Source organism: Aptenodytes patagonicus, chromosome Z (assembly GCF_965638725.1).
Source record: "Aptenodytes patagonicus chromosome Z, bAptPat1.pri.cur, whole genome shotgun sequence".
Classification (NCBI taxonomy): Eukaryota; Metazoa; Chordata; class Aves; order Sphenisciformes; family Spheniscidae; genus Aptenodytes; species Aptenodytes patagonicus.
Genome location: NC_134982.1, coordinates 33,079,066 through 33,092,112, shown reverse-complemented (window position 1 = coordinate 33,092,112; position 13,047 = coordinate 33,079,066). Strand labels below are relative to the sequence as shown.

At 37.2% G+C, this 13,047-nt stretch overlaps 1 protein-coding gene across 7 annotated transcripts in view; it reads right to left on the bottom strand.

The window, feature by feature from the left end:
- Positions 1–13,047, bottom strand: part of KDM4C (lysine demethylase 4C) — a 295,962-nt gene that overhangs the window by 73,552 nt on the left and 209,363 nt on the right. For 6 of the 7 annotated variants that reach the window (XM_076363457.1, XM_076363452.1, XM_076363456.1 and 3 more), the window contains one exon: positions 12,143–12,251. The exons of the other annotated variant lie outside the window; for it this stretch is intronic. In XM_076363457.1, coding sequence (XP_076219572.1) covers positions 12,143–12,251 — 109 coding nt within the window. The remainder of the gene's footprint in view (positions 1–12,142; positions 12,252–13,047) is intronic. 7 annotated transcript variants of the gene reach the window in all.

Genomic DNA, 13,047 nt, shown 5'->3' with positions numbered 1-13,047 from the left:
TGATGTCCAAAAAGCAGAGGAATATATAATTTTTCAAATCCAGTTTGGATTTGAAAATTTAGGATATTTTCCACAGCCTCTACTTGTGCTCATATACCCTTATATCTGCCCAGTTTCACAAAGTTAAATTTTATGCAATATGAAGTTAACATATTCATTATTCATTTTATGAACTTTACATTACTTTATGTGTGATTTTGTTATGGCACCTTTGGACACTCCACCTTCTCTGCTGAAAAAACAGTAACACTGGCTGTTCACCAAGAGAACTTTCTGTCGTATAGCATCACTTTGTAACATATAGGCTACTGGAGAAATTGGAAGATGATGTAGGCTGCAGTGCCATCATTACGATGTTGACATCTCTTTATGACTTATATTTGTCAGACTTTGACAGTCTAGTCTCTCAGCTTGCCAAGTGTCCTGCTGTGATAAGGTGCAAGGAATAAGTAAGCTGCTATAAGTTCAGAGCTAAGACAGACGTAATGCTTGCTGGTAATGAAAACAACGTACAGCCATTCCTGAAGACCACATAGTTAAACATACTGGATGTGCCTAGCAAATGAGCTCGCACCACTACATATATAGCAGAAAATATGCCACTCCTCCAGAGACAAAATGTTGCTCTCTGTCGTTTGGGGTAATTTAAGACACTCATCTATAGTTCAAGCTGTGGCTATCTAAGAGACCATACCTTCTTCTGATAACAACGGGATGCAAAACAAAACAGCAGGATGAAATAAATGACTGTTAAAAGAGCCACACTGTAAACAAAGCGATGACAAATCACTAGTCTCTAAAAGAATGTGCCATTTTTCCGGTAATAAAACTTATCTAAAACAGATACCTCATCCTTTTTCTTTGAACCTGCATATACAGAAAGCTCACAGAGAGCTACTTCAACTCATAGAAAAAGGTAATCCCTGGCAGCAGTTCAGCAATCATTCTTTGCTCTTTAAAATGAACATTAACTTGAGTTACTTCAAATCCCCAGAATTTGCTGCTCAACTCAACTTACTACTTTCTTCAGCAGCTCTTTACAAATATTATTCCAAATAGCAGTCAGCTTCCTAAAGGAAAACTAATATCTGTTCATGTAGACAGGTTCTCAAGCTTATAACCTGAACTGGACCTTTTTCTCTTCAGGGAACAGCTCTGGCAATAATGTTCCAAAAATCACCACAGACATGCCTTGTGGCACAGAACTTTAAACGAGCAGATGACAGAAAAAAAGTGGCTTAAAGTACTAAAAATCCAAACTTAACCTCTGAAAGCTAGACTTTCTCACTGAACTGAGTTTACAACTATTTCCAATTATGTCCAAATAATTAATGTATCAATTACTCATCATTCTACCATTAAAACACACCAAATCCATACAACAGCATGGAGCATAAGTAACAAGCAGGAGGAGCTGGAAGTGACTGCGCAGCTGGAAAGCTATGATCTAATTGCTGTCACTGAAACTTGGTGGGATAAATCACATGACTGGAGTGCTGCAATCGATGGCTATAAACCGTTCAGGAGGGACAGGCAAGGAAGGTGGGGTGGAGGGGTTGCTCTCTATGTAAAAAAATTGATTGACTGCACAGAGCTGTCTTAGAAAAACAGCAATGAACAGGTTGAGAGCTTATGGGTAAAAATCAGGCGCCAAGCCAACAACGGAAACCTCATGGTTGGTGCTTACTACCCACCACCCAATCAAGAGGACCCTGTTGATGAGGCCTTCTTACTTCAACTGCAGGAAGCATCGCGCTCGCAGGCTCTGATCCAGCTGCGGCACTTCAGTCACCCTGACATCCACTGCATAAGCGGCACAGCGAGCTGTAAGCAGTCCAGAAGCCTCCTGGAGAGCATCAAGGATAATTTCTTAATCCAGGTGACAGACAGCCCAACCAGAGGAGAAGCATTACTGGACCTGTTGCTTACCAACACAGATGAACTAATTACAGAGGTCAAGATCGGTGGCAGCCTGGGCTGAAGTGATCATGCCCTGGTGGAATTCACATCTCGAGGGATATGGGCCAGGTGAAAAGTCAAAGACCTTGGATTTTAGGAGAGTGATCTTTCAGTTGTTTAGGGAATTACAGGATGGAACCCCCCTGGGAAACTGCCCTCAGGGATAAAGGAGCAGAACAGAGCTGGCAGCTCTTTAAGGACATTTTTCTTACAGCACAAGAGCTCTCGATTCCCATGTGTGAGCAATCAGGCAAGGAGTCCAGGAGAACAGCATTGCTGAGTAAGGACCTCCTGGTCAAATTAAAGCATAAGAAAGAAATGCACAGGCAGTGGAACCAGGGACATGTATCCTGGGAAGAATGTAGGGATGCTGCCTGGATGTGTAGGGATGGGATCAGGAAAGCTAAGGCACAGTTGGGAGCTGAATTTGGCAAGGGATGCAAAGAATAGTAAGAATGGCTTCTACAAGTATGTTGGTCAGAAAAGGAAGATTAAAGAAAATGTACCTGCCCCCCAGATAAATGAGACAGAACTAGTGACAACCAGCATGGAGATGGCTGAGGTACTTAACAACTTTTTTTGCCTCAGTTTTCACTGGTCGTCACTCTTCCCACATCTCTCAAGTCCCTGAACTTCAAGGCAGGGACTGGGGGAATGAAGTCCCTCCCACTGTAAGAGAAGATCAGGTTCGAGACCATCCAAGGAACCTGAACATACACAAGTCCATGGGACCCAATGAGATGCATCCCAGGGTCCTGAAGGAATTGGCTGATATAATTGCTAAGCCGCTCTCCATCATATCTGGAAAGTCATGGCAGTCAGGGAAAGTCCCCAGTGACTGGTGAAAAGGGAATATCACACCCTTTTTTAAAAAGGGTAAAAAGGAGGACCTTGGGAATTATTGACCAGTCAGCCTCACCCCAGTGCCCAGTAAGATCATAGAACAGAGACTGCTGGAAGTTATCTTGAAGCACACGGAAGACAGGGAGGTGACTGGAGATAGCCAACGTGGCTTCACCAAGGGGACATCATGCCTGACTAATCAAGTGGCCTTCACCAACAGTGGACTGACTGCATCAGTGGACAAGGGAAGAACTATGGATGTCATCTACCTAGACTGCTGTAAGGCCTTTGATACAGTCCCCCACAACCTTCTTGCTGCTAAATTGGAGGGATATGGGTTTGATGGGTGGACTGTTAGATGGATAAGGAATTGGCTGGATGGCCTCATCGAAAGAGTTACAGTTAATGGCTCAATGTCCAAGTGGAAACCAGTAATGAGTGGTGTCCCTCAAGGGTCCGTACTGGGACCAGTACTACATATACATACTATATACTACATACTACATATCTTCTTCCACGACAGAGAAAGTGGGATTGAGTGGACCCTCAACAAGTTTGCAGATGAGACCAAGCTGAGTGGTGAAGTTGATATGCTTGAGGGAAGGGATGCCACCCAGAGAGACCTGGACAGGCTTGAGGGATGGGCCCATGTGAACCTCATGAAGTTCAACAAGGCCAAGGGCAAGGTCCTGCACCTGGGTAGGGGCAATATAGACTGGGGGATGAATGGACTGAGAGCAGCCCTGCCAAGAAGGACTTGGGGGTACTGGTGGATGAAAAATTGGGCACGAGCCAGCTGTGTACACTTGCAGCCCAGAAAACCAATCATATCCTGGGCTGCAGAAAATGCAGCACGGCCAGCAGGTCAAGGGAGGGGATTCTCCCCCTCTACTCTGCTCTCGTGAGAGTACTCCCAGCTGGAGTACTGCATCCAGCTCTGTGGTCCCCAGCACAAGAAAAACATGGACCTGTTACAGCAGGTCCAAGACAAAAATGATCAGAGGGCTGGAACACCTCTCCTAAGAAGAAAGGCTGAGAGGGTTGGGGTTGTTCAGCCTGGAGAAAAGTAGGCTGTGGGGAGACCTTATTGTGGCCTTTCAATACTTAAAGGGGGCTTATAAGAAAGACAGGGAACTTTTTACCAGGGCCTGTAGTGATAGGACAAGGAGCAACAGTTTTAAATTGAAAGAGGGTAGGTTTAGATTGGATATAAAAAAGACATTTTTTACAATGAGCCTGGTGTGATACTGGAACAGGTTACCCAGAGAAGTTGTGGATGCATCATTGGAAGTGTTCAAGGCCAGGTTGGATGGGGCTTTGAGCAACCTCATCTACAGAAAGACGTCCCTGCCCATGGCAGGGGCCTTGGACTAGATGATCTTTAAAGGTCCCTTCCAACCCAAACCATTCTATGATTCTAGAGGACATAAAACAGTGGGGACTTCAAAGGAATAAAAGTATAATGGAATGATATAGAAGCACCCATTGATGTTGGTGAGGAGTGTTCATTTTTTAAAATGTATGTAATATGTATATAGTCAATAGCACAGCAAAATTTATTCAAAACTGCCTAAGACTTACAGATAATAAGAAGGTACATTTCTAGAAGATTGAACGATACATCTTTATGGTCTCATAAATCAAACTGGTAATAATTGCAGTGATGCTCCAGTTTAAAACAGCTTACCCTGGACACAGAAATGATACAAGATTATGGAAGAATTTTTTTCTCTTTTAAATTTACATTTAAAAATACCTTGGTTTGATGTGTATTCAATCACTAGAAAAACACCACAAGCAACAACAAAAACAAAAACAATAAAACTGTCTCTATACCTTGTGCATGTGGTGATCAGAGATAAGCTTTCCTGGATTATAATGTCTCCAAATTCTTTTCTTACAGATACAATCCTGGTGTCGGTTTTCTTTCTCCCATTTTTCTAAAACATTATTTAAATTCTGCATAACTGGACACATTTAATCCTTGCTAGTTATTACACTTACATCAGCAGACATGCTTCTGTCCCTTTCCTGGCTGTTTTAATTCTCACACTTTTTATTTTCCCTTATATATGATGTATCACTTTCTAAATCAAATGCCTTTCTGCAGAAAATTTTTATATGCAATTAAAACAAAAAATTAAGGTTCAAAAAAACCACAATCTAAATGTTAATTCATAAATAAATCCCATGTCCATCAGAACACATCATTAATATTCCTGGGGATATAAAGTAACTCTTAACAACTTAATGGAAGACTGTATTTTCAAAATCTTACACAGATATTAGGCAATATTTTTCTCAGCAACATAGTGACACCAGTATTGACAAACAGAAAGGTAAACTAAGGCATAAAGTGACTTATCAAATATTACAGTGGGTGCAAAGTTCACATGAGTAATCACAGAAGGACATCCCGATAGGATGTGCTACTTTATTGGTCCAAATAGAAGATCTTTCAAATGAATACCAGTAAAAAATTAAGCTCTGATATGAAATACAATCACAAGCCCTTTGCTCTTTTGGATAAAAAGTATTATTGTCCCCAAATACTAAAATCATATTTTAAAGTGGACTCTCATCTTTAAAGCATGTAAGCACTCCTGAAAGCTTTATCAGAAGATTTAAATAAACGTAAGACAAAATAAAAGTAAATAAATTCAGCAGTTTTATAACTTTTTTTAAATTTAGAATGTTACAAAAAATATTTTTTTTTACTAATGCAAAGTAAAACCATTTAGATAACTTGTGATCCTCATGTTATTCAGTTGCTACTTTGCTGTCATCAAATAATTAGAGCTCAGAGAGTTATTCCATGCTTGACAATGTAGAATATTATCTATGAAATGAAACCATTCTTCACTCTCAACCTTATTATTCAATTCAAAACTCAGTATTTAATTTAGTTCTTCAATGACATTCACCTCTGCCATCTACCTGTTTAACTTACAAGTTACCATTCTCATACACTTGTTGCATTACTGTCCATTTGTGTGTGGACACAAAAAACCCCACATGCATGATCTCACCTATACACAAATACATATTGTATAGACAGAGATGAACTTCAAAACATAGACCTGACACTATCAGACCTACACATCTTATTATGGACTATTATATATTGTATTAAGATCATACAGATCTTTAAAAATTTCAAAGGATTTTTATAGGAAAAATCCATTTTCTTGCGCATAAAGTACTCTCTGCAAGTAAAAAGAAATTCAGAGGGCTAGTTAGCATTTTAAACATTCTGCTTTCATTCTTACAGACATGTCCATGTCTTCAGACATTATTTATAGTCACGTATATCTTAACATTTTCCATATTTTTCATGAGACTTAATAGTATTGTACTGCTGCATGATACGAATTTGACAGTTTGCAATAGGATCTGCTCATTGTAGCAAATTATTCTGACAGTAAGTACTATACAGCCAGCAGTGTACATTCTTCTAACATACTTATTAAAAATCTTACGAACGCCGTGACTAAAGCATGTACACTAAATTATATTTTGTACATGATTGCAATGAGTCACTACATTTTCAATGAATTATATACTGCAGTAATCAACTATTGCATCCTTTTTAGTGTAACTTTTTTTTAAATCAAAAATGTGCTATTTAAAGCTATTTCATTAACAGTTTTAAAACAGTTTGGAAATATTTTAAAATCTGTCTCAAGATTTCTGTCTATTTTGCTCCCATTGACTGTGAATGTGTGCAATGAGTTAGTTAATGCATTAATTTATGTATGGTATAATGATTCTACTCAATTGTCCTTCCAGCAATATTTTTGGAAACGTTGAAAAGTAATCAATACGTCTTTGTATTACCAGAAATGCATAGCAACACCGGTATACATTCCTGCAAGTGTTTCTTTACTCTTTCACAAACACAGCTGCAATAGTTCTACTACCCCACTGTAGTTTAACAAATGAATTTTATTACAAATTGGAACACAGAAGGTGAGCAGTGTCCTCAAATGTCTTTAATCCATTTTTAGGTTTCATACATCATTAAAATAGACTGACAGGCAGGAGAATATTTGTTTGTTCTTTTAAAAGCTCATACACATTTTCACTTTGACTCCATTCTTCAGTGGCATTCCACAGAGAAACCTCTGTTCTTTCAGAATTGATGTACCTTTCAAAACAATAATCTTTGGCTTTCAAGCTCACTATTATTTGCCTTCAGGTGCAAATTTTGAAGTGTATAGGCTTCTAAAAAGAACTTTACGGCTTCAGCCAGATACTGAAAGGCTTGTAGATCAGTCATCATCACAGTGTAAATTTCTTTTCAAAATAATGTTCCTCACTTAGAGTACACTTGTGCTTATACTCGGTTCACTTGTCAAATACAAATTTGAGGTCATCAAAAGCTTCAGGGCAACTTCAGCTATTCCAAAACTCATTTTCTACCTCTATTTTGTTGGAGAAATAGGATTTCAAATGTAAAAATAATAGGAAACTGTACAGATAAAGAAACAAAGGTATCTTATGCGCATGTTTCAGTACAGCATTGCAGTGACTGCCTGTAAGGACAAAGTCAGTCCAATACCCAAGCATTGTAAAACACCCAAAATATCAAAAGCAGATAATGTATTTTGCTATTGAGTTGATACATATTCTATTAAAAACATGATTGTATGCTATTAAAAACATGATTTTAGAGTTGACATCTTAAATGTATAGGTTTAGGAACAAATGCTAATGATTCTATTTAAATGTTTCTTCTGTAACAGATGAAACATTTAAAGACTCATTTACAATGTCTACTGCTCATTGTTAAGTCACATGTCTGACAAGGGTAAATGACACGAAGCTCAATATTCCTGTTGGCTTGGATTCCTTGGCCATATAATAGTAAGTGCTTTTATTTAATTCTGTTTTTAAATCCTATGTTTTATTAAAATAGAATGACAGACCAGAGAGTACGTATTCTTTCTTTTAAAGGCTAAGTTTATGTTTAAGAGGTCAGTCCGATTTTTTCATCTCCAGAGACTTTTTCATGCAGCTATAGTTCATATTTATAATTAGAGCTGAGTAATTAGCACTCTTTTGAAAGCAGAGACTATCTAGGTACTTGGGGAAAAGCTTTTCCCTTCCCAAAGTAAAATCGAGTTTTATCATTGACTTTGACACACGCAGGAATCCATAGTCTGCTTTCTATGACCCAAAGCCTCATACATATAAATAGTCAAGGAAAACAAGTTTTCAAAAGCAGGAGTTTACAGCCAAGCTTCTCTTGGAGACTTAAGGACAAATGGAACAAGGCAAAAATAAAATAAATAAAGAAAATTAATAAAGCTAAACTCAGCTAGAAACCTAAACTTTATCTGCTTTGGGTAAACTGTTAGATGCTGTTAAAATGTGTTGTGATGGAAGCTGACACCACACTCATTCATGGCATAAACTCTCCTCCAAATCACACACTTGTTCAAAATTGTCAACAGCTGAAACTCTGCATATATGTTTAGACAAACGTTGTGTGGTCCCCCTCCATACCATCACTTCTCACCAACTTTGCCTCCCTTTTATCTGTTCCTAACATTTTCACTGTGATTAAACAGTATTTAAGTTGGCATTTGTGTTTTTCCCATCTTTTCACGCTTACTCATATGTCTGCTGTTAAACTTGGAGACCACTGGAACAGAGACCATCTGAACTAAGTGTCTGCAAAGCAGCTAACATACTGTAGTTTATGTAAAATATTGTTTTGAAATGTGTGACATGGTGAGGTATATCCCTCCAGCCATTTCATTTTAGAACCTGTGCATAAGCATCTAAATTCAACATATTTGTTTCCTAGCTTGATAATCACAAATTGTCATTCCACATGGCTATTGGAACTCAAAGTGTCTGATGGATGTGACCATCCAGGCTGAGCCTAAAATAAAGGAAGAAAGCCCGACTCTCTGACAAAAGAGACCAGGACAATCTCATTTTCCCATTCACGTAAGTTTTAAAAAAAGAGAAAAGGTATAGTCACAGAGAAGTAAAGCAGAGAAACTACAGGTTATAGCCTCTTTGTGGGATGCTCTCTACACTGAGGTTGCCTGGGAGGCCTTTTGCTTTCACATGAAAAGTCAGCTAGACTCCATCAATATAATGGGTGTATACCCCTAAAATATAGGTGATGATACAACCTGTTTTATTTCAACACAGAATGTATCACGTTCTTTTCTTTCACATTCCCCTATGAAAGGCAAAGCACCAAAATCTTCTATTAGTATTGATTTAGACTGTTTTCATCCACTAGCATTAAGGAATAATTTTCAAGAGAATTAAGAACATTTCACTGTCATGTACATTTTCAGCAACGATGGAGCATGGCACGTAACCCATTGAAAAAAGCTAGGGAAATATGAAAATATTTTGGCATTCTATAAAAACCCACTAACTTGCAAACATGAAACAGTTGCATAAAACAATTTTAAAGCTATAAGCTACTGTTAGCATAATACAAATATTGATTTTTAATCTGGAAGAAATTAGTATGTACTGAATATTTAATAATGCAAAGATTGACAGGAAACACACTGATTCCAACCCAAAATGTCTAGGTGAATTAAAACTATTTAACAGCAATCAGTATACATACTAGGTAAGCAATAAAAAATAATAAAAAAATATGCTTGCACGGATGTTATTTCATTTGTCAAAAATGAAACATTGACTTTTTATTTCCTTTGATATTCCTTTGTAGATGCTACATTAAAGAAAATGTCAGCTCAGCCTCTACAGATCTCTGAAAACAGTAGATGTTCTGCTTATTTGGGTTTCTTACTATTTCAGAGAGAGAGATATGAAGGGGGGAAGGAGGAAAGAAGGAGGGGAGTGAGGAAGGGGGAGGATGGGGATAGAAAGATAAATGTTTAAAACAACTAGAACATTTGCTCCTACACTGTGAGACCTCGTTCTGGTATGGCTGCATGCTAGAATGTAATCTATGCTTTTATATTTGTTTTCCATTGTTTTCTGCTCGTTTAAAAAATTCAACAAAACACATCCCAAATTTTGTAAAGGAGAGATGGCGTAGTAGGACAGTCCACATTTATTAGCTATCCCATGCTTTAACATAAAGAGCATTATAAAGATAGGACCAAAAATGTATTATTTAAAAATTTATTGTTTATGAGGGCTCAATATCAACAAACGATGTACAAAACTTGCCTTTGCTTATACAACGAACGCTCTCTGGCTTTGAATGATGGAGACTGATGAACAAAGATACCCTTTACCTAACAAATAAGATAGCTGTGAAGCAGGAACTGGCTGCTGAAGAGCAATATTGGCGATCCCTACAATTTCAAAGGGGAAAACTGGCCTGAATCAACTGCTCACAGATTCCCAGAGGTAATGCCAAAGTGTGAATCACTCAGTATGCTTTTATAGAAGTTAACAGCAAGGCAGATGGTATCAGCTGTCTACTCCAAAGTATGGAGTATATGATAATGGAGAGGAATGAAAGATAAGAATGGAAGTTGGGGGAAGAAGGGACAGGAATTCCTAGAGAAAGAAACAGAATTAATTTGGATATAATTCCTGGGGTTCCCTCAAGGCAAAGAACCCAATGTCAGTGGGTATGAGAGCATAATTGTAATTCTATAGCATCAACAGTCAGGAAGTGAAGACTAACATAAGGATCACATTCATTCCACTCAAATATACAAACTCTTTTACTTTAAAAAACAGCATTAAGGAAAGCAAGTACTATATTTCTAAACATTCGGGGACTCAGAGGAGACCAAAAGAGTATACACAGCTTAATACAATCTGTAGTGCTTCAATGTCATTTTACATTGAAGGAGGCTTCAAGAACTGAAAAAGCACTAAGGACTATAAGCAATCTTCTACCAACTGAAGGAAAGAATAGAAGAAAAAGCTCTCAGTTATAAATAACTGATTAACATAATTGCTTCATATTCAGCAGAAATGACCTGGGAATTGTAAATCATGTAACTTCACAAATTTTGGCTCCATACCTTCATAATCAATAACTTAAAATTAATTTAAGCCTTCTCCAAAAGGCTCCTGTTACTCTTACACAGGTCAAGTCATGGAGAGCCCAGAGAATGAATTTCAACATCTGGTAAATTAAACATTTCTATGTTTTCAATCCCTGAATTAACAATTTCCAACCAGACACATGTCTGTGACTGTTTAAGATGCTCAAAAAATAAGAATATTAAATTAATTGTCAGTGCTTCTACTGGTTTTATTTTCAGATTAGGAAGAACATTTTTAATATTAAATTATATATACTCTTTAGAAATGCATTTTACATTATTTTTAAAAGGAAATGTGAAAAACAAAATTTTAAAATTTTGAACAAAAATTTAGAATGGATTACCATTTGAAGGACAGGCTATCAATTTAAACCACTCAAAGTTGCATCTCACATTTAGAAATATAGCTACAAAGCACAAAAAATAATGAATGAAATGAAAATGTAATGAAAAGATTAATAGCTCAAAATGAGCAAGTACAAGGTCAGGTAGACCAAGAACCACTTCAGAAATAGTGTGGGGCAGGTCCAGAAAATTGATGGTATCTTTTCCCTAAGATTTTGAATGGGCTGTTAATCACTTACTTCCTATCAGATGACATCACAGTGATACACAAACTGACAAATTAAGTAATTCGCATGTAACACAGCAAGGAAAACACTCTCATATTGCACTTATGCATATCTTCTGCTTGTGTACATCAACCTTCTTGAATGACACTGTTATTCTAGATGTAACACAGGGTGCAACTGTTAGTAGCTGATGCACTTTTATTTATGTTTTCCACCAGCTTTTGAAATTCCTCAGGAAACAGGGGTTTTTTAATCCAATATAATGTGTGATATGTTTTGTGCACATTTTTCAATGCCCAGATGGTAGAGATACCGTGTGACAAACAGGTCATACATCCTTTTACCTTCATAAATAGTTCCTTGAGGCAAAAATACATAATAAAAAGACCTCACAAACATGTACTGTGTGATATTCCCAGTCTGTTTGGGTTTCAACACTTTCATCACCAATACAGTTCCAAAACTGAAACTTTCACAGTTAACACTGGTCAAGTTTGTTATTCTTCTTTTGGGGGAGGGCAGGTTCAAACTTCTTTTAATAAAATACGAAAGGCTGTTAACAATGTTAATGAATTGCCATTATATGTCAAAAAGCCCATCTTGATAAAACCCTGGTTATTTATTCCTTACCTGAAAGATAGTTTACTGCTCTGTACCTGGCAATAATCATCACAATTCAGATTTTTAATACATTTCAAATACTCGAACACCTTAATAGCAAAGAATATATGAAGCATATATGAATATACTACTCACCAATTTTAATCTTTGCAAAGGTATTCTGCTAGTGTCTATCGGTGTACGTTCTGTAACATTACCAAATCTGACTTCTGGGATGGCAATTGCACACATTACATGTGCCCACCTGTGAAAAGTGGCAAGTCAAGAATACCACCAAAAAAACCCGTAGAAATACAAGTGTTTAAGATGTTTCATTACTTGCTGTGTGGTTTTTAAAGGCAACCTTCTCTAGATACTTCATTATTAGGATTTTCTAAGCTTCTTTGAAACATATTTTAACAAAACTTACAACACTACCACTTTGTGTAAATATAATTTCAGACTGGGGTTTTATTGCAACATTTTTTTAAGCATCTTTCACATTCAATTTATTAAGTGCAAAGGTTTTGTAGTTGTGCTACCCAGGTGCATATATAAAGACCACGCTATTTGATTCATGTGCAGTTTATCACCTACAGCATTTTGGATTAACGTTACTCAGACCTGAGTAACTATTCTTAGGCAACACACATAATCACAATCAGTCATACATCTATCGAAGCATAAAACAAAGTGTACTATCAAGACGACCTGTTTACAGACACAAAGGCATAGAAGCAGCAAACTGATCAGGCTATCACCCTAATGCCAACATGAACTGGATCCCCTTTAGCAGTGAAAGCACCTCTCAAGTGCCTAAGACCAGTGCTATGTGTAAGACTTCAGTGCAACTTCAGGAAGGTTGTCAGATGATGCTATATGCTTCCTATACTCATCAGAAAGCACTACTATATCCTCCAAATGCTGGTTCAATACATAAATCTCAAAACAAGAAAGACTAAAAGAAACTAAAAAAAGTCCAAAATTAATATTGAAAGTGCATATTATATGAAGTAAAAGAGAAGATAATGACATTTTTATTAACCAAGAGTAGCCTTCTG